This window comes from Myxocyprinus asiaticus, chromosome 26 (assembly GCF_019703515.2).
Source record: "Myxocyprinus asiaticus isolate MX2 ecotype Aquarium Trade chromosome 26, UBuf_Myxa_2, whole genome shotgun sequence".
In the NCBI taxonomy this organism is placed as follows: domain Eukaryota; kingdom Metazoa; phylum Chordata; class Actinopteri; order Cypriniformes; family Catostomidae; genus Myxocyprinus; species Myxocyprinus asiaticus.
Genome location: NC_059369.1, coordinates 38002803 through 38022629, shown reverse-complemented (window position 1 = coordinate 38022629; position 19827 = coordinate 38002803). Strand labels below are relative to the sequence as shown.

Below are 19827 nucleotides of genomic sequence, written 5' to 3'. Positions count from 1 at the left end.
TTCATTTATTTCAGTAATTCAACTCAAATTGTGAAACTCGTGTATTAAATAAATTCAGTGCACACAGACTGAAGTAGTTTAAGTCTTTGGTTCTTTTAATTGTGATGATTTTGGCTCACATTTAACAAAAACCCACCAATTCATTATCTCAAAAAATTAGAATACATCATAAGACCAATACAAAAAACATTTTTAGTGAATTGTTGGCCTTCTGGAAAGTATGTTCATTTACTGTATATGTACTCAATACTTGGTAGGGGCTCCTTTTGCTTTAATTACTGCCTCAATTCGGCGTGGCATGGAGGTGATCAGTTTGTGGCACTGCTGAGGTGGTATGGAAGCCCAGGTTTCTTTGACAGTGGCCTCCAGCTCATCTGCATTTTTTGGTCTCTTGTTTCTCATTTTCCTCTTGACAATACCCCATAGATTCTCTATGGGGTTCAGGTCTGGTGAGTTTGCTGGCCAGTCAAGCACACCAACACCATGGTCATTTAACCAACTTTTGGTGCTTTTGGCAGTGTGGGCAGGTGCCAAATCCTGCTGGAAAATGAAATCAGCATCTTTCAGCAGAAGGAAGCATGAAGTGCTCCAAAATTTCTTGGTAAATGGGTGCAGTGACTTTGGTTTTCAAAAAACACAATGGACCAACACCAGCAGATGACATTGCACCCCAAATCATCACAGACTGTGGAAACTTAACACTGGACTTCAAACAACTTGGGCTATGAGCTTCTCCACCCTTCCTCCAGACTCTAGGATCTTGGTTTCCAAATGAAATACAAAACTTGCTCTCATCTGAAAAGAGGACTTTGGAACACTGGGCAACAGTCCAGTTCTTCTCCTTAGCCCAGGTAAGACGCCTCTGACGTTGTCTGTGGTTCAGGAGTGGCTTAACAAGAGGAATACGACAACTGTAGCCAAATTCCTTGACATGTCTGTGTGTGGTGGCTCTTGATGCCTTGACCCCAGCCTCAGTCCATTCCTTGTGAAGTTCACCCAAATTCTTGAATCGATTTTGCTTGACAATCATAAGGCTGCGGTTCTCTCGGTTGGTTGTGCATCTTTTTCTTCCACACTTTTTCCTTCCACTCAACTTTCTGTTAACATGCTTGGATACAGCACTATGTGAACAGCCAGCTTCTTTGGCAATGAATGTTTGTGGCTTACCCTCCTTGTGAAGGGTGTCAATGATTGTCTTCTGGACAACTGTCAGATCAGCAGTCTTCCCCATGATTGTGTAGCCTAGTGAACCAAACTGAGAGACCATTTTGAAGGCTCAGGAAACCTTTGCAGGTGTTTTGAGTTGATTAGCTGATTGGCATGTCACCATATTCTAATTTTTTGAGATAGTGAATTGGTGGGTTTTTGTTAAATGTGAGCCAAAATCATCACAATTAAAAGAACCAAAGACTTAAACTACTTCAGTCTGTGTGCATTGAATTTATTTAATACACGAGTTTCACAATTTGAGTTGAATTACTGAAATAAATTAACTTTTCCACAACATTCTAATTTATTGAGATGCACCTGTATATCTAAGAGGGCTTGAGCAGGCTGTCCATTGACAATTACTGAAATTGGATGTCTATGCTTTTCTGAAATCTTAGGCAGTTCTTTAGGCAACTCACCTCTTAGAACAGAGCACATGTTAGTAGCTTTGGGTTTTTGAATGGGCACAGAGCTGCCTTGTGTCCAGGCTGCTGGCAGTAAAAACAGATCAGAGGCCCAGTGGCAGCTCTAGGATTTTTTTCTCACCCCCACTCAAAGTCTTATCATTGGGCTCCTCTGTCTTACCTTTACCCACAGTTCCTTTGTTAGTCTGATAAGGTTCTCATTATGCTGCTATGTATCTCTCTGCCAGTCTTGCTGCTTCCTCTCCAGTCTGAGGTTGATTTTATTTGACCCAGATCCTCAAGTCTGGGCAAAGTACTCGCAGATATTGCTCGAGGATGATACTCTCTCCAATCTGGTCCTTTGTCTTGACCTCTGGCCGCATCCATCTCTTATACAGAACTTTGAGTTGATTGTAGGTCTCTCTGACGCTCTCTCCTGCTGGCACACTGATGTTCCTGAAACGTTGGCGGTACGTCTCTTCAATCACATTGTACTTGGTCAGAAGAGCAGCCTTTTTTTTCCTTTTTCACCCAATTTGGAATGCCCAATTCCCAGTGCGCTTTTTAAGTCCTCGTGGTCGCGTAGTGATTCGCCTCAATCCGGGTGGCGGAGGATGAATCCCAGTTGCCTCCGCGTCTGAGACCATCAACCCGTGCATCTTATCACGTGACTTGCTGAGCGCGTTGCCACAGAGACATAGCGCATGTGGAGGCTTCATGCCATGCATCCGCGCTCAACTCACCAAGCGCTCCACCGAGAACGAACCACATTATAGCGAACACGAGGAGGTTACCCTATGTGACTCTATGCTCCCTAGCAACCGGGCCAATTTGGTTGCTTAGGAGACTTGGCTGGAGTCATTCAGCAAGCCCTGGAATTCGAACTAGCGAACTCCAGGGGTCTTAGCCAGCGTCTTTTTACCACTGAGCTACCCAGGCCCTCCAGAACAGCAGCCTTGATGTCCCCATAGGAGCCTGATTTCTGTTCTCCAATCCAGCATATGCCTTCGATGCCTTGTCCGTGAACAGAGTGGCCATTCGAGCAGCCCACTCAACTGGCTGCCAACCCCAGGTCCTGGCGATATGCTCAAATCAGATGAAGGTCTCTACATCTTCCCCCTCTGTGAAGTCTGGTATACATGGCTCATGGTGTTTATGGAAGGGTGCATCATCTGGTTGTGTCACTACTTGTACACTTGCTGAAGAAGGACCTTGAGCTGCAGGTAAGGGAATCCCTCCTGCTAGTTGTGGATGAGTTATCGGAGTAGGCAGGGCATTATGAGTGTGATGACTGACCTGATCTCCAGAACCCCACTCATTTCTGTACTTTTGAAAAACAGTAGCTTTCAAACCATGCAGTTCATCAAACAGGATCTTTTCCTTTCTTTGTTGTCTGCACATGAATTCTCTCATCTCTTGAAGAAACTCCTCCACCACAACAATGTTTTCTGAAGAATCCCTGGGTGTGCTGGGTTTTCCAGTCTTAGGCCTCACTATTCTTTCTCTATGTCTTGTTCATATGTCCCATGTTGGTACAACTCTGGAATTGCTCCTTGCCAACACCCCCACTTCCAACTCATTGACCTGGGCTTCCACGTTGTCTTCCTCCTCCTCTGGGAAAGGTTCAGAATGGGCTCTAGTAATCCTCTTCTGACACAATTTGTTGTATGTTGGGTGGTATTGTGACCAAAAAAATATCATTAGAGAAGTCACAAGGCAGAAAATTGCTCCATGAAGAGATTTATTGTCATGGCCGGAATCCAAACAAACAATCAAATGAGAGAGAGAGAAAAAAAAACAGTATTTTAAGTACTCAAAAATAAAAATAAATAAATAATACAAAAACTAAATTTGAATTAGAAATCTCCAAAAATGTACTCTCTGTCAGAGGCTACAATTTCCACAACTGTCCAGAAACTTCCTGTTAGAGAAACACATTTTTCCCCACTTTCTCTCTTTTCTTCAAACACTGTATTCTTTCATAGTTGAGGCTCCTCACCTCAAATTCAAATAGTCCAATGAAATGAACCGTTCAATCAAAATAACAATAACAATATTTTATCATCACACAATGATTATTATTACATAGCAAGTCATAATACATAATTTTAATGCAATCATCAATAACAATATTGACATGTTTTAAAAACAAATTTCATATGTCCACATGGACCTTCCCCATCCAATCAGAAGCTTGGCCCCTCCCATTCAGGAAGGTATTAAAATACTGCTTCCTAACCATGTGCTTCCCTACTAAATGTATCAGAAGGAATGGTAAGACAAACAATTAGATTACAAAAGAAACATCAAACACGGCATTTGATCACTGTTCTTTTTATGCTTGATAATTTATGTTTAAATTTATATTTTATGTGCAAATAAAATAAAACAGAATGGTGGTCACAATGGAATGTGCACCTTTCGTTGGACTAAAGTTTGGTAAGTGTTTGTTGTCAGTAAACTTGTTTATTAACTAAATGATGTGTAACCCTAACCCTAAGTAGAGATTGGTTACAGGCAATGTTTAGTTCACCGATGTTTGCTCTGTGGCATCATGACTAAAATGATCAAAGTTCAGCCATGAAACTCTGTGGCACAAGCTGATAGGTTCTTTGAACTTGTTATCTGTTACAAATTGACTTGCTCACATGTGACATGTTAAGCCAATTGGCTCGCATGGTGTAAGCTGATTGGTCCTTTGACATGTAATCGGGTAGCCAATCAACTTGCGTCTCTCTCTTTGTTTAACATTTAATTGCTCCATTTAGCAGATAAGCTGGTTTCACTGCAATGCACTGTGAGATTTTTCTCTGAAACCCATCTCTATCCCAGCACCATCCTGCCTAGATCTACTACTTGTGGATTGTTTGTAATGACTATATGTGCAGCATATGTCATAAATGCTCCATGCAGCATGTCTTGTGTTTTGTTTAATTGTGCAGCAGAAGCAGCTGTGTTAAGTTAAATGTAGTTTGAAATGCTGAAAAACCTGTCTCAAGATCCTTGCATTTTGTTGTGCTCGGTCCAGATGTGTTTGAGCACAAAAGCATGACCGTGGAAGGATGTGCTGCCTGTTGCACTTGTTGATTTAATGAGGAGTATTGCCTGTACAGCTGGAGTGTTGACTGCCCCCTACTGCCACATCAATGTGGTACAAAAAGCGTGAATTGGTCTGATGGTAGGACATCCCTATTGAAGGATTTTACGTATGGATTGGGGGCATGATTAATTATGTTAATTATTTTAACACATTTTTCAAATAATTACTTGCACTAAATTAACAAGTTAAATCAACAACCCTAGTTAAAATGTACCAACTTGCAAGGCATGCACCATTGTAAATGTGTCTACATTTCATGAGATGGCATTGTGTGAGGAACTGTTAATTGTTTTGACTGTATTAAATTTAGAGAAAGATGTCTAGTCAGTTGAGGAAAGAAATTTATCCTACATATAACCGAATTAGACACAATAAAAATTAATTGTAATTTTTGTTTTGTTGCTTGTGTTGGTCTAGTAAAATTCCTCTGACTCTTACTGTCTTCCAGTTCAAATTCTAATTCAATATCCTGTGTGGTGTGGCCAATTCAAATTCCAACTCAAAGGGAACTAACTCTTGAATTTAGAATTTTTTCCTAACCCTGACATATGTTTTGCATATGAATACCTTGGAAACTAATGTGATCATCCTGGTGTTTTTATGTGTATGTCTTGACCATGTGAACCATCAGTGTGTTTACTGTACAGTCTCTGTTCTGTGTCTCTCATTTGATTTAATTGGATGTACACGGTGGTAAATTGACATCCATTCAGGACAATATCTGCTGTAAAGCCTGACTCCAGTCAAGATCACAGCACTCCAAAAGCAGTAATGAGGAGCCGTTAACTGTGGTGTGGCATACGGGGCCGGGCAGGAGTCCACGCATAAATGTACTGTATACTGCAGAGAAGGGAATTCTCTGAGATCTACCATAGATCTCCTCAGCTCATCATGTCTCTTGATGACAGCCGCACAGCATAATTAAATGACTATGTCTTGCACAGCATCCAGAGAGCTTTTAATGAGAAAATTTCTGAGACAATGTCACAACACTGAGTCAGAAAATCGAAAGTGGTCTTTGAGATTAGCACTGCTAAAACAGTCCAAATAGTATCTCTGATTGGAAAACCTGTCTGATATATAAGGTATTTGAGGTGATTGTAAAAGGTTGGGCATTTGGAAGCTGTTTGGATGAATGACAAACCTTCATTGTCACATGGATTACCTAACAAAAATATGGTAAACATAGTTTCCGTCATTGTACCATTAGTGGTGCTTGCAAAGGCAAGCTATTGCTCTGTTTATTAGCACGTTTATTTTACAGACATCAACGATAACTCTTAAGCATGTGACTTGTTTAGGAGAGCTATTACTTTAATAATTCTTCAAAAAACATACAAATCTAGTTAGTAGTGAAGCTGGGCATGTTGATATGAGCCCAACACTGTCAAAAAACAAAAAGACATATTCTGAAAGCTGTTTGAAGAATATCCATTATTATTTATGATTTTTGATCCCATTTTATCATGTTTTTGCACTAGTAACAATAACTGTGGTAATGCAAAATTTTTTTGAAAAATACTATGGTTATTATGGTCATTTTAAGTGTTTTACTATGGTAAAGGCCAGTCCAAAATGTTTTTAATTCAGTTCAATTTATTGTAAATTTCCTATTACAATAAATATGAGTAATTAAAGAATATGATTCTGACTGGATGAGTTGTTCAATTTAACCTATTCAATTTGTTTAAAACAGTTTAAACCTATGTGATCTTTTTTCCCACAGGTGAAAAACAAAAATAGAAATTGTTTGTGAGGTGTATGTTCTGCTTCAACCTGTGTTCATACAGTATGTGTATTTATACAGTACATGTGTACATGTGTAGGGAGCTTCCTCTAGTCTGGTGGTGAAGTTTGCAGATACCGATAAGGAAAGGACTCTCCGCAGGATGCATCAGATGGCTGGTCAGCTTGGGATCTTTAGTCCCATGACTATACAGTTTGGAGCTTATGGAGCATATACACCCGCTGTGAGTCACACAAACACACACGCAGTCTACAAGATATGTGACACATGAATGTAGATGTGGTTAGTGGAATTACAGGTTTACCTGAAATTCATCCTCCTAGAAAAGTAGTCCATCCTCAAAAGGACAGTTTAAAAACTTCTTATAACAATTTAACGACTTTAAGAATGTTTTAACTTTTGATGACAATTTAAGATCAAAAAAGCTTTTTTATTATTATTTAAACTTTACAAATTGAATAACACAGATTTTTACTGAAAACTCCATGTACAGATAAGTGATTTTAACAAAATTACAAGCTTCACATTTCTGTTTTTAAAACTCTCTGGTACACTTATCCCAAAGTCTATAAATCCCAACCTAAATGAGTCCCTCCAGTAATTTGCGATCGTAATAATTGTTGCAGATTCAGTCTCTGCATTATTTGCGGTAGCAAAATAATATTTGCGGTAGAATCATTTCTGCAAATTTGAACTCTGAATTTGAGGTAATCTGATCGATTTTCTCCATATTGGCAGTTTTAAAACAAGTGTTCAAAAAGCTTGAAGCAGTTGAGACATATCCAACTTCTCAACCATTGTATCATCTCCACAGTTACAAAGTAAATGTCCACTCCTCGTTTTCTCCTCTGTGTCATTGCGTCTCATTAACCCTGCGTGTATGAACCTGCAACAACCAAGAACATTTGCCATTACACAAATGTTAAAGTGAAATCGGAACATTTTGCGTTCGATGTCAAAAGCCGTGCCTAAACTTTTAAACGGCGTGCGTACATTACAGCTAGCATTTAATCTTCACACGCCCTTTCAGGAGCTGCTCTAAATGGTCCGAGGTGTAGGTTGGTGATGGTCTCAGTTCAATTGGAGTGCTCCCATATTACGCTGTTGCACTGGAAAATGAGTTTAACACTCATGAAATGTGTTCATGGTTAGCATTTCTATATCTGCTTTAACCATTATGAAGTTTACTTGCATTGTCTGAGGAAGAAAATGTTTATATAAAAATAATTAAGGGTCTTGCATTGATCTCATTTTAGCCATAGCTCAGGTTTCACATCTTAAATGTATTTTTGCTTGCTAACTGCATATTCAGTGTTTATGCACTAAAATAATTATAGGCAATGGCACTTAGACTGTTATTGAACAAATTGCACAAGTATACTATGATTAATTGTGAGTTGTCCATTGCATAATAAAAAAATTAAATAACACCCCCCCCCCCCCAAAAAAATAGCGAAAGGTATCGCTATTTTGGAACAAAGCTGCAGCAAATGCAGTCATTTTGGGCAGCAATAATCAGAAAAAAGTGCAGCGAAATCCTGGTGGGACTGCTAAACAAAGAACAGTGATGATTGTTTCCTTTTTTCTGCAGCAGATAATGCAGCAGCAGCAGGCAGCGCTCATGGCAGCGACGCAGGGCTCGTATCTCAACCCAATGGCTGCCATCGCAGCCGCTCAAATGCAGCAGATGGCAGCTTTCAACATCAACGGCCTGGTGGCTGCACCTATGACACCCTCTTCAGGTGGGAGGAAAAATCCTTCACACACACAAACACATGTTTACTTGTGTACATTGTTAAGTAATATACAGTCAATCTTCCTAAAATAATCAAGATATGATTTCCATGCTGGTGTTCCCTTGATGAACACAAGAAAGGATGATATTTAAAGATATGATGAACGACATTGAATCTAATAAAAATTATTTTGCTAATTTTCTGTGTGCTTGGAGTATTGCATGGTTAGCTTAGCATCATTGTCAGTCAAGTCTCATGTGCACTTTGAGGGACACTATTTGTGTGGTACATGGAGTTGCTGCTTGTGTAGAGTTTTTCAAATCAGTCACTTAGGAATGCCTTAAGCAGTAGACAACAAGGAGGCTCACTAGGTTTTAGAACAGGACAAAAGTGCCTGCTGTCAACAACTATAAGGTGCAAGATTTCTCTGTAATAAGCTTTCTCTGTATGAGTATTAACACTGCAATGTGACCAGTCTGATGCCTTTGGCAAGACAGTCATTGACTGAAGAATACAGAAGCAAAGATTTTTGACAGATAATCCAAGACCCGAGTGTGACCCATGCTAACATACACATGGGGAATTTGCACAGCTTTGACATTCTGGCCATGAAAGTAAGCTTAGAGGAAGAGTCAGGAGGAATTAAAGTGCTTCACTCTCGCAAATCTGTCAGTATTCTGCCTCTTATAATCCGGGATGTCTGCACACACTCGCGTTACCTGTCAGCTTTAATCTGACATGACTGAAACACTCTTGGATGAAAGCAGACAAAACTCGATTAGTGACCGTGTCATGAGTGCCATGAGGATACAAACCTGCCGTTCACTCAAAATGAAAATTCTGTGTCTGTTGATGTCAGTTTGCCATGAGTTTTATCCTAGATTTCATTGAGGTCATGTCATTTGAACAAGCAACAAATGCAAAGGACAGTAAAAATCACACACTTTACCTGATATTATTTTTATAAGCTGTTTTGTTTTGTCAAGCGGAATTATCCATGTGTTTATTCAGGTACCAGTTCACCACCAGGCATCAGTGCCACAGCAGTGCCCAGCATCACAGCTCCCATCAGTGTGAATGGATTCAGTGCTCTCGCTCCACAGACCAACGGACAGCCCACCACTGAACCCATTTACACCAACGGGATCCATCCATACCCTGGTAAGACTACGTACTTTACCTTAACTTGCGGCTCACCTGCATATTGTGTTACGGTTGCTGGTTTCCCACAATTTTAACAAACAGTGCTAGTCCATAGTTATGGTTCATAGTCTATAAAGCAGTGGCATAGCCAAGGGTGGGCCAGGCCCACCCAAAATAGACCCATGCCCACCCAGAATATAAGAGATTATTCTTTAACTTCAAATATGCTGTATATTTATAAAATAGTTTTTAAAAAAATGCATCAATTCTGATTTCTAAAGTTATAAAAGAACTGTTTCAATGCACTGCTTTTCTGTTATAAAGGAAATTTTGGTAAAAAATAAATTGGGCAAAAACTTGGCCCATCCATTATTTTTGAGGCCCATCCAAAAGTTAATTCCTGGCATTACAGTTTTGCTGTACACACACCAGCACTTACTAGACTGAACCAACCTAGACCAGTCTGAAAATTCATGTTAGTGTCGACTGGTCATCACAGCAATGTTTTGGAAGTGTAAACCCACAGAAATAGTTATTGAAATCGGTCCATCTCTCTGCAGCACAGAGCCCAACGGTGACGGACCCCCTCCAGCAAGCGTACGCCGGTGTGCAGCACTACGCAGGTGCTCCTCTATCCTTTATCTTTCTGTCTTTCTATCTGATTGGCAGTCTACCTGCCTGCCTGCCTGTCTGTGTGCTGTTTTTTTTTTCCACGTCATCATGCTTCCTCTCTCTATAATGGTATATACTATTTCTAAAATACACAAATATTTAAAGTGAAATAGAATGTGAAATAGTATGCAGTAAAAATTGTATGTGAAATGTTATGCATTGCATGTGTAGCAACTCATAATGTAATAAAGCATAATGTAAATACTACACACAATGTAATGTTCATAATGTAATTTTCTCAAAACGTAATAATTGTGAGCACATATAGGTTATTTTATTATAAGAAATGTATAATATTATGAACTCACTAGCAACTTATGATGTAATCACAGTACATAATGTAATAACAGCACATAGTGTATACGTGAAACATAACCTAATGTTTATTATAATTTTCTCTTAACATAATAAAGTTATGAGCACAAAACGTAACAATAGATTTTGCCAAATGTAATAGGTTTTCACATAAAGAGAAATGTATTAGACTACATTGTAAACTCACCAGAAACTTTTTTTAAATAAATGCAATCATTTTGTGATTGTGACCTACTCCAATATTGAGTTGCTTAAAACTGTTCTTCTGGTTATTATTATTATTATTATTATTATTATTATTATTATTATTGTTATTTGAAGTTACTGGTTTTAAAAAGTGATTATTGTTGCATGGTTAGTTCAGCAAGTTGCATCCAGTTTCATCTGAGACCAATTGTATGTAAAAATCCAGTTTGGCCAATTTTTATTCAATTTTGTGTAAAAACGTCTTAAACTATGAGACAAGAAAGAAATGTAAAAATCATGTTTGATATTACCTTTGGTTCATTCATCACACTGGAAATGGAAGGTGAAGTCAGGCGCATGTGGATACAGGATTCCACACATCTCAACAGTAAATATACTTTATACTTAAAAAATATTATGTTAGTATGTCAGATTCATTTTGAACATCTCTGTGTCTAATAAAGTGGCAAGAAAAACTATTAATAATAATGAAAAAACTATAAATGTTCTTTGTGGGCTGTGAACCAAAGCAAAGGTGAGTCCTTTCAGCTCACATGTGATGAACTTTATTCATTTATTCAGTGTCTGAAGAGCGCCTCAACAATGGAATAAAGGTGAAATTGCTGTGTTTAGAAATATTAACGTGAATTTCCTTCTTTGCTCTCACCCCCATTCCCTACTGCTCTTGGTTACAGCAGCCTATCCTGCTGCGTACGCACCAATTAACCAAGCGTTTCCCCAGCAACCAGCCATCATCCCCCAGCAACAGCGAGAAGGTGAGTGAGACTCCGCCCCATACAGATAAAAGGTGATAATTGCTCTGAGAGAGAGATGTACAGAAAGAAAGACAGAGAGAGTGTCCAAATAAAATGAAAATTATTTGAGAGTGAAGCTATGATGGTGGTTTGTGCATCCTGGGAAAGTGGATGTGGTGTTATTGGGCTTTACATTCAGTGTAGTCCTGAACTAAATCATCTTAATCGATTCTGAAGGTGTTTTGAAGTAGCTGATTTATTTATAATGGTGCTAAAGGGTTCTCGTTTGCTCATTGAGACGTACTTGACCCTCAAATCCAATGCTGAGTCACTCTTTCTAGACAAATCCCTTCCAGAACATTCCAACAGTGGAGAATTAAGCCAGAACGTCATGACAGAATCTGTTTAAAGCACTGGAGATAAAACAGCAGCCAAAATCTCCAACCTAATTTCTTACACGCGGGTTCGCATCAGTTTCTGTATCTGTAGCACAACAGCGAGAGAGACAGAGAATTTGTTAAATTTGCTGCCTGTAAATGAGCAATAATGTACAAAAGGCCATTCTATATTGTCAGTCACAGCTAATTTCAAATTCTAATATTATTTTACTTTAATGTACATTTATTGTTTTGTTTTATTCCTTTCATTTGAATTAATTTTTATTTTATTTATTTACTTTTATACTGTTTTGTCATGTCAATAAAACATTCTCAATTTAGATAGTTCTGCCATGCAACTTGAAACATTGAAAAATTATTTCCATTTATCCTAAAAGCTACACCTTAAAAGTTTTACTGGATGATTTCAAATCCCCTATACATATTTAATCAAATATCAGTTTAACAAAGTCGATAATATCTGAATATATGACAAGATCACAGGCTGAAAGCAGGTGGCAACAGAGCAATTTAGTTGCACAAATCCTCCTTTGAAAACATATTTGCATGCATGCCTTCTCGGTCTTCTGGGTCTGTCTGTGTAAAATCTAATCTGCGTGACTTTATCTTCCTCTGTCTGTTCTTGTCTCTCGCAGGACCGGAGGGTTGTAACCTGTTTATTTACCATCTGCCACAAGAGTTTGGCGATGCAGAGCTCATGCAGATGTTCCTGCCCTTTGGAAACGTCATTTCCGCCAAAGTCTTTGTGGACCGGGCCACCAATCAGAGCAAGTGTTTCGGTGAGTACTCACAATGCTCTTTAGACACACAAGCGATCGAGCTTGTCGTCTTGACGCAATCCTCTTGAAAATCTTCTTCACTTGGCACAGTTCATCTCGTGCCTTTGTTTCCAGCGTCTACACCAATCAAATTGCAATCAACACTCGGAAAGTGCTGTCACGCGCGAGTGAGCGGGCATGCACAGGCGAACGGGAACTTGAACAGGTGAACAGGTTCTGCTCATCAGCGAGCGCTTATAAGATTCTTCACAATGGAGATTGGAGGAGAGCTCATTCACATTTCTCTGATAGCCATCATTTTCCTCATGTTGCACACTTTATGAGAGCTTGTTTTGCTTTTTTCACCCTCGAGATGCCATATTCAGGTCCTCTACGGGCGAAATCTGTCTATCAGTGTTGGCGTGCAACTTACTAAAAGTAGCAACTTTACAAACTGTGTTTCAGTAGTGTGACAGTAGCTCAGCTGTTTTCAAAACAGTAAAAAGCGTACTTATTCCAGCAAGTAGTGGAGTCCTGTCGCGTCACAAATGGCTATACATCACTATTTTTGTCACATTGTATCGCACTCACAGCTTTACAGTCAAGCGAAATAAAATAGTATATAATCAAACATGCTCACCTAAAGTGTGCTCTTTCTCATATTAAGCATTGGAAAATCTGATTTGTTTTAGTGAATAATTTTTTTGGTTATTTAAACGAATCAGTCCAAAAGACAGTCCCTGCTCAAATGTATGTTTTAGTAGCAATATCCGAAATAATATTGTAATATTTATTACAATAAGTTTATGAAATAGTATCACATTTAAATATACTGCCATATTTATATTGATATAACTCTGTTATATAAATTATGGTGTGTTCTTGCTTCGTTATTGACATTTAGTGCAAATTAATCTGTTAAAATGCTGTTTAACACTGTCACACTAATTGAAATCCTCTTTTTAGTGCCATTTGAATACTTGGATTTCAAACTTAAGTTCAAGTCTAGTTCAACTTAAAATTTTTAGTAAATTGCAGCTTGACAAGCAAGTAGTTTTCCCAACATTATATAGCTTCAAGACAACTGATGCCCATACAAGCCCTGGCATCTAACTTTCACTGAATCAAACAACCCTTCTCAAAGCTCATCTTCCGCATGGCCATATTCTAGACCGCTCCAGAATTGGAGCCTCACAGCTGCGTAGCATCTGTAAAGAGCTTTCTGTATGCACAATCATTATATTTCTCATAATGCGCTTCCTGCATTGCTGAGGTTTCTTCATCTTTACATTTTAAAGTTTATTTTCATCACTATTCATTAAGATCTTGGCTGACAAATATGTCCCCCTCCTCCGCTGGGTTGTCGCTCGCCCGCGGGCTCCTTCCAAAGTTGCAATGAAATTAGATAAAGACACTGTTCAGGAAAGAAATTCAATCATGTCTTTTTCATCTGCTTCCTCCGGTGTGGAGAGGAACATACTCTACCTCATTACTTTATCATGTTAGCGAATGTGCTGGAATTAGAATTCTGCTTGCATTTATCATTTGGAATTGGCTAAACATTCCTGCAGCTCTCACAGGTTTGCTGTGTGACGTTGATTCATTGGTTTGGTGAAATAAACTCTATAACCAACTTATAAACAATCCAGACCCATTATGGCTGATCATGTTTACATGATTTATTCTTTTATGAACAGCATTTTTTTGTCTGTGCTTAAAGACACTTTACGAGACTGCAATAATTGCAAACAAGGACTTTATGAAGTTTCCATTTGCTGGAATTTTATTTGCTTCCATGAGAAAGTTCTACCAGGGTCATGGTGTGTTTTTATACATCTTTCATCTAATATCTCATTAGGAACCAAGTACTGAAGGTGTGTAGGCACCTTATGAATCTGTATTCTTCTGTTTCCCATAGAACCATATGGTAAAAAGTTGTGAAATTTGGCACATTGATTGGGGAGGGTCTAAGAATTCCTGGTGCCAATTTTGAAGTCTCATTGTCAGTCCCTCTAGCACCACCAATAGATCAATTTCATATGTTTTAGCTAGGGCTGTCAATCGATTCAAATTTTTAATCAAATTAAGTACACGATATGCTGAATAATTAAACAAATAACTCATAATTAATCGCATTTATAAATATTTGTCAAAATAGTCCCCCAAAATTATTCAGTATTAAAGATTAAATACTTATAATCATATTTACAGTAAATAATTATAAATATAACATATACCATAAATATCATAATCCAGATAATTAAAATATATTACATTATTATGGCAGACAAGTACAGCATTGATTTTGCATTACAAAAAATGGCTATATAAAGCACTATATTGTTGATTTTTATTTCTATACTGAACATAACCCTATTCTTGGCCTACAGTCCACAGCAATCAATTTTGTAATTTTAATTTGTCAAACTTTCCGAGGTAGACTTATTATATGGGCTTTTCTAAGGATGCCTCTTTGTAAACATGCTTCAGACAGACGCTTTTGGAACGTTTCACTTTGGTTATTAGGACGTTAATAGGATTCTATGTCAAGTTAAGCATAGTTTGAAACTTAAACACATCTCGAGACCCCTGCATTTGGAAGTGAGGTCTGTCCAGCTGTGTTTGAACGGTCTGCTGTCAGTAAGTGTGGTTTGTTGGAAGCTCCTGTCACCAAGACAAAATCTTTGTATGTGTAAGCACACTTGGCAATAAAGCTCATTCTGATTCTGATTGTTGCCTGTACAGCTGGATTTGCGCTCACTGCCCCCTGCTGGCTAAAACTCATTAAAAAAAAAAAACAAGAAGGTGATACTTAAAGCTAGACTTTTTCCGATGTTAGGAATAGCCTATTCCTTATTACATTCCGGAAACATGATTTATTGCGTAATTTTCTTATATAATTATTCGCACTGAATGAACACGTTAATTCGACAACCCTAGTTTCAGCTTATAGCTTTTGAACCAAATGGTATAGAAGCAAAAATATTTCACTGATACTATCACCTTTCTGATTTCATCCTACAGCTTTCATTGGATTTTCACCAAATTTGGGTCAGATGATATTGAGATCATGCTGGTCAGAAGTTCTTAAAGTCTTTTTGATACCCCAAACTGTTTGCGTGTAACTCATCAGCCAATGTCACTGGTCGCATCAAAAGATATCATGAAACCAGAATCAACTCATTGATGACAGATACTGTATATTTACTGTTTCAGACAGCATGAGTCAAGACAAAGACTCATGATAAATGAATAGTCTAGCACTGTTTTCAAAACATTTCTATTAAGCATTTGTCCAAACATCTTCACAATAAACCAGCAGATAAATGCTTCTGGAAGTGTTTCTGCGACATTTAGAGGTCTATGGAGGTGTTTGCAGGGTTTGCAGGAACGGCGTGTTATTTCTAGTCTACGGTGATAACTTGCTCAATATTGACATTTAACGCTGATCAAACTCGCTATCAGAGTGGGATTATCTGAAGGAAAATGGATTTTAAAGAGTCCTGGTTAAGCATTCAGCAAACACACAAATAGACACAAAACACTGTCAGTCTACTTCAGAGAAGCTTAGATATAGCTTTGATTTGTTTAACATATTTTTGGTTAGTACATAATTGCCATACTTCCACGAGTTATTTCATAGTTTTCATGACTTATCGCTCATTACTGTGTATAAAAGAAAGAATGAGTGTGTATCTACACATTTGTCTGCTAGTGTATATTTGGCTGTGATGAAGCTCTATGCTGTCACTTTTCTTAACTTAATGTGTTTTTAAGGTGCCTATTATACCCTTAATAACCTCATGAAATGCCAGTTTTCATTCATGTGTTAATGTATTTCTTTATGAAACAGTATTAAGAAGAGTGACAGTCTCATTCTAGAGGGCATTTTATTGGACATAAAATTTTGTACACCCCTGAGTGAATATTGAAGATGAGTCATCATATTTTTGGTCCATTTTCCTGGAAGAGAAAGACTGTAAATTTGAATATGTATATCTCAGTTATTTTACATTTTAGGAGTACACTGGCCAGCAGATGACCTTAAAGCTAATAATCAGACTAAAAGCCTCAAAACCAATTTTAAATGTAATGCAGCCTTTAAAATACTGTCTAGGTTGGCAGTGCACTAGGGTTTAGAACAAAACCTTCCATTTCTCCATCCACTCCCTTGTTGTCTCATTTCTGTTTTTCTCTCATTACTGGATGGTCGCTGGTGATGGAGAGAGCGAGAGAGATACGTGTGAGATTTATGACGAATTGTGCTGTCTGACAGCTCATCTCTCTCTCTCTCTCTCTCTCTGTCTGTCTGTGTTTGTTTAAAGGGGTTTGTAAAAGCTGCTGTCTGATCTCGTCTGTGTCTGACAAAAGCATGGTCTGTCCTCTCAAATTCGATTGGAGCTGCACGTCGATGAAATCAGCTGGCAGGCGGAAAATTTGTGCCATCAGTTGATCAGAGTGATGTGTGAAAAGACCAGAGCAGAACAGAGCTCCAGTTCAACTCACACCACACCAGGATCAACAGTCCTGCACTGTTTGTGCTACAGACATAAATAATGCCTAATATCATGCGGCTTGTTGAGGAGAGGTGTGCTTTTGCCTTACTAAGTGATCAGACCTATGGTTTTCGCCTGCCAAGTGATAAAACAGGACAAAAAATCCCACAGACTGACACTGAAGGAGGGACCCGAGCCATATCTAGAGACCAGAATATCATATAGACTTAGGGGTAGGCTCTTTTGACTTGGACCATTAAGCAACCACCCAGAACACCCTAGCAACTGCATAGCGACACCCTGGCAACCACACACAAAATCCTAGCATTGTTGTGGCAAGCTTTATACAAAGCACAACTCACATTTTCTGCCAAAAATGTAAAAGTCGTGTTATATGCAGCAGTAAATAATCCAGTTTATCTTATTCTCTCTCTCTGTCCCTTTCTTAGGATTTGTAAGCTTTGATAACCCATCCAGTGCTCAGGCAGCAATTCAGGCCATGAATGGTTTTCAGATCGGCATGAAGAGACTCAAAGTTCAGCTCAAGCGGCCAAAGGACGCCAACCGTCCGTACTGACCCTGAACTGACTGCTACAACGTCCACTCACAGGTCAGAGACATGTTCAGTGCCGGTGTCTATACATGATGTGTCTATCATACAACTAATGTGGTCTTTATTACTATATTCCTGTTTGAGAAACAGGTTTAGCTGCTGTGTTTTTATGAAGTGCGCTGCATAAACCTTGAGGCAGTAAAACTGCTTTCTGTCAGGAGTTGACAGGCTTGAGTTAATTGTGTGTTTTAAATAAGCTACAAAAAATATAGATTTCATTAGTTTTCATTAATTGTGGCTGAATTACTTGAGAGGTGCCTTAAAGTAATAAAAGAGCTGAGCTCTGAAAAATGTAACAGAACTTTAACAGCAGACTTGACATAACATTTAAGAAAGAATCCACCGAAAAATGAAAATCCTGTCGTCATTTACTCACCCTTACGTCGTTTCTAAACTGTGTGACTTTCTTTTTTTCTGTGGAACACAAAAGTAGATGTTTAACAGTGTTCACAAGGTTTTTTTTTTTTTTTTTATCTATACAATTAAAGCCATGTTAAGGCATTGCATAAATATGCATAAATATTTCCTATTTTGTGTTACAATCAAGAAAATTGTCATAAGATTGGAACGACATGAGGGTGAGTAAATTATGAATTTTTTTTATTTTTAGATGAATTATCTCTTTAAAGTTTAAAGACTAACAGACGAGCATCTATACATTTCAATCACAAAAGAGTGTGTTCACCACAAGATGTGCATGTGTGTGTGTGTGTGTGTGTGTGTGTGTGTGTGTGTGTGTGTTGATTTTTATTTATTTTTTTTATTTTTTTTATTTATTTTTTTTCACATTTCAAAATCTTGTCCACAATCTTTGTTGTGTATGTGTTTTTGTCTTAAACCCAGTAAGGCTTACAGTACTAATATCAATGCACTTGTCTTAGTGTTATCATTTAAACAGTGTTATTATTTTAATCTTTGTCATTATTTATCAACTAAACTAAAGCTCATAAGTAATACCCATCACAATACACTCATACCAAGCTGAAGAGAACAATGCCATCGATTCTTGTGTTTTTCTTCATTCAACTAACCCGGCAGGGCAAATGCTAGCTCAGGATGGCGGCTCTCTATTTTAGCCACATGTCTGCGCTCAGGGGAAACATTTTCCATTACTGTAAGTTCCTCAGCGTCAACCTCCATTGGTTTCACTTTCTTGTGGATGACGTCACGTGACTGCCTGTGACAGTAGCATGACGTGCCGTTAACTAATTTCTATCTCTATATATTTCTATTGTTTCCAGTGGTGGAGTGCAACTGGTCTCTTTTTATATCTGGTAGCCGCTCTCCGTGGTTCAAGTGCTAAATTGTTGATTTTTAATGGGTTGTGACCTTTGCCCCTTTTTGCTGTTGTACCGTGAATTGTTGTGCGTGTGCTGTTGAGTGTGGTGGATATTTTGCTCTCTGTATCTTTCTTTCCTTACACAAGCTCTGTTTGTTCTGGTGTGCATTTTTGTGTTTTGAAAATAAGCGTAGTGTGCTAAGTTTTTTTTTTTTTTTTTTTTTTTTTTTACAGTAAAATATTCTTTTAATAATCTTGTTTATGGATCTAGCAAAGACCATTCATTTAAACAGGGTCTCCTTTGCCATATGGTTTCTTCATTAGGAGATCCTCCCTGACTTTGTTTGGATATTTTTCCATATTTATAGTTAAGGCAACCATCACTATTACTTTTGCTCATATTTAGTGTTACAGCTGACAGATAAGGACCATCAATATTTTTTTAAAAGTCTCTGAGGTCCCAGTTAAAATACTGTGCAACAGATATTGAACATTCTTTAACTGTTATACCTGCAATGCCCTCAGTCTCTGGAGTAATGGTAGGCACTCTGATATTCGGGCACTCTTTTCAGGTGCATTAATCATTTTGTTTTAACTTAAAGTCATTTTAATTTTTAGTCAAAATACTTAGTGATAAGAACTTTTTATTTTTTTTTTTATGCATCAATGTTGGTTTGGACTGTATGTGTCAGTGTTTGTAGAAGATTCTTTTGTTTTTGCCAGCTTTTAGTAAAAATAAGTTTAATCAGATCAGCCACATCTTAACAGTTCGTCTAATATGGCATTATTATAAATTATTTTTGAAAACAAATGAGACATACATGAGAGAGAAGAAACGACAATAGTGACAGAAAAAGAGCCTGTCTTTTCATCATATTTTTTTTTGGTGTTTTCATTGTAACTACCATTTTATCATGTTTCTTGGCAAGGAAACAAATGACCTGAAGTAAAGCACGTGCTAAAAACAGCCTTTTTAATTGAAATTTAAGTCTTTAATAAATCTGCTGCACATTTCT

At 38.0% G+C, this 19827-nt stretch overlaps 1 protein-coding gene across 1 annotated transcript in view; it reads left to right on the top strand.

Moving 5' to 3' along the window:
- LOC127416608 (CUGBP Elav-like family member 4) overlaps positions 1-19827 on the top strand; it is a 169790-nt gene that overhangs the window by 140711 nt on the left and 9252 nt on the right. The window contains exons 6-12 of the mRNA XM_051656040.1: positions 6540-6683; positions 8055-8202; positions 9208-9357; positions 9900-9962; positions 11208-11288; positions 12301-12444; positions 17369-17529. Coding sequence (XP_051512000.1) covers positions 6540-6683; positions 8055-8202; positions 9208-9357; positions 9900-9962; positions 11208-11288; positions 12301-12444; positions 17369-17496 — 858 coding nt within the window. The 3' untranslated portion in view covers positions 17497-17529. The remainder of the gene's footprint in view (positions 1-6539; positions 6684-8054; positions 8203-9207; positions 9358-9899; positions 9963-11207; positions 11289-12300; positions 12445-17368; positions 17530-19827) is intronic.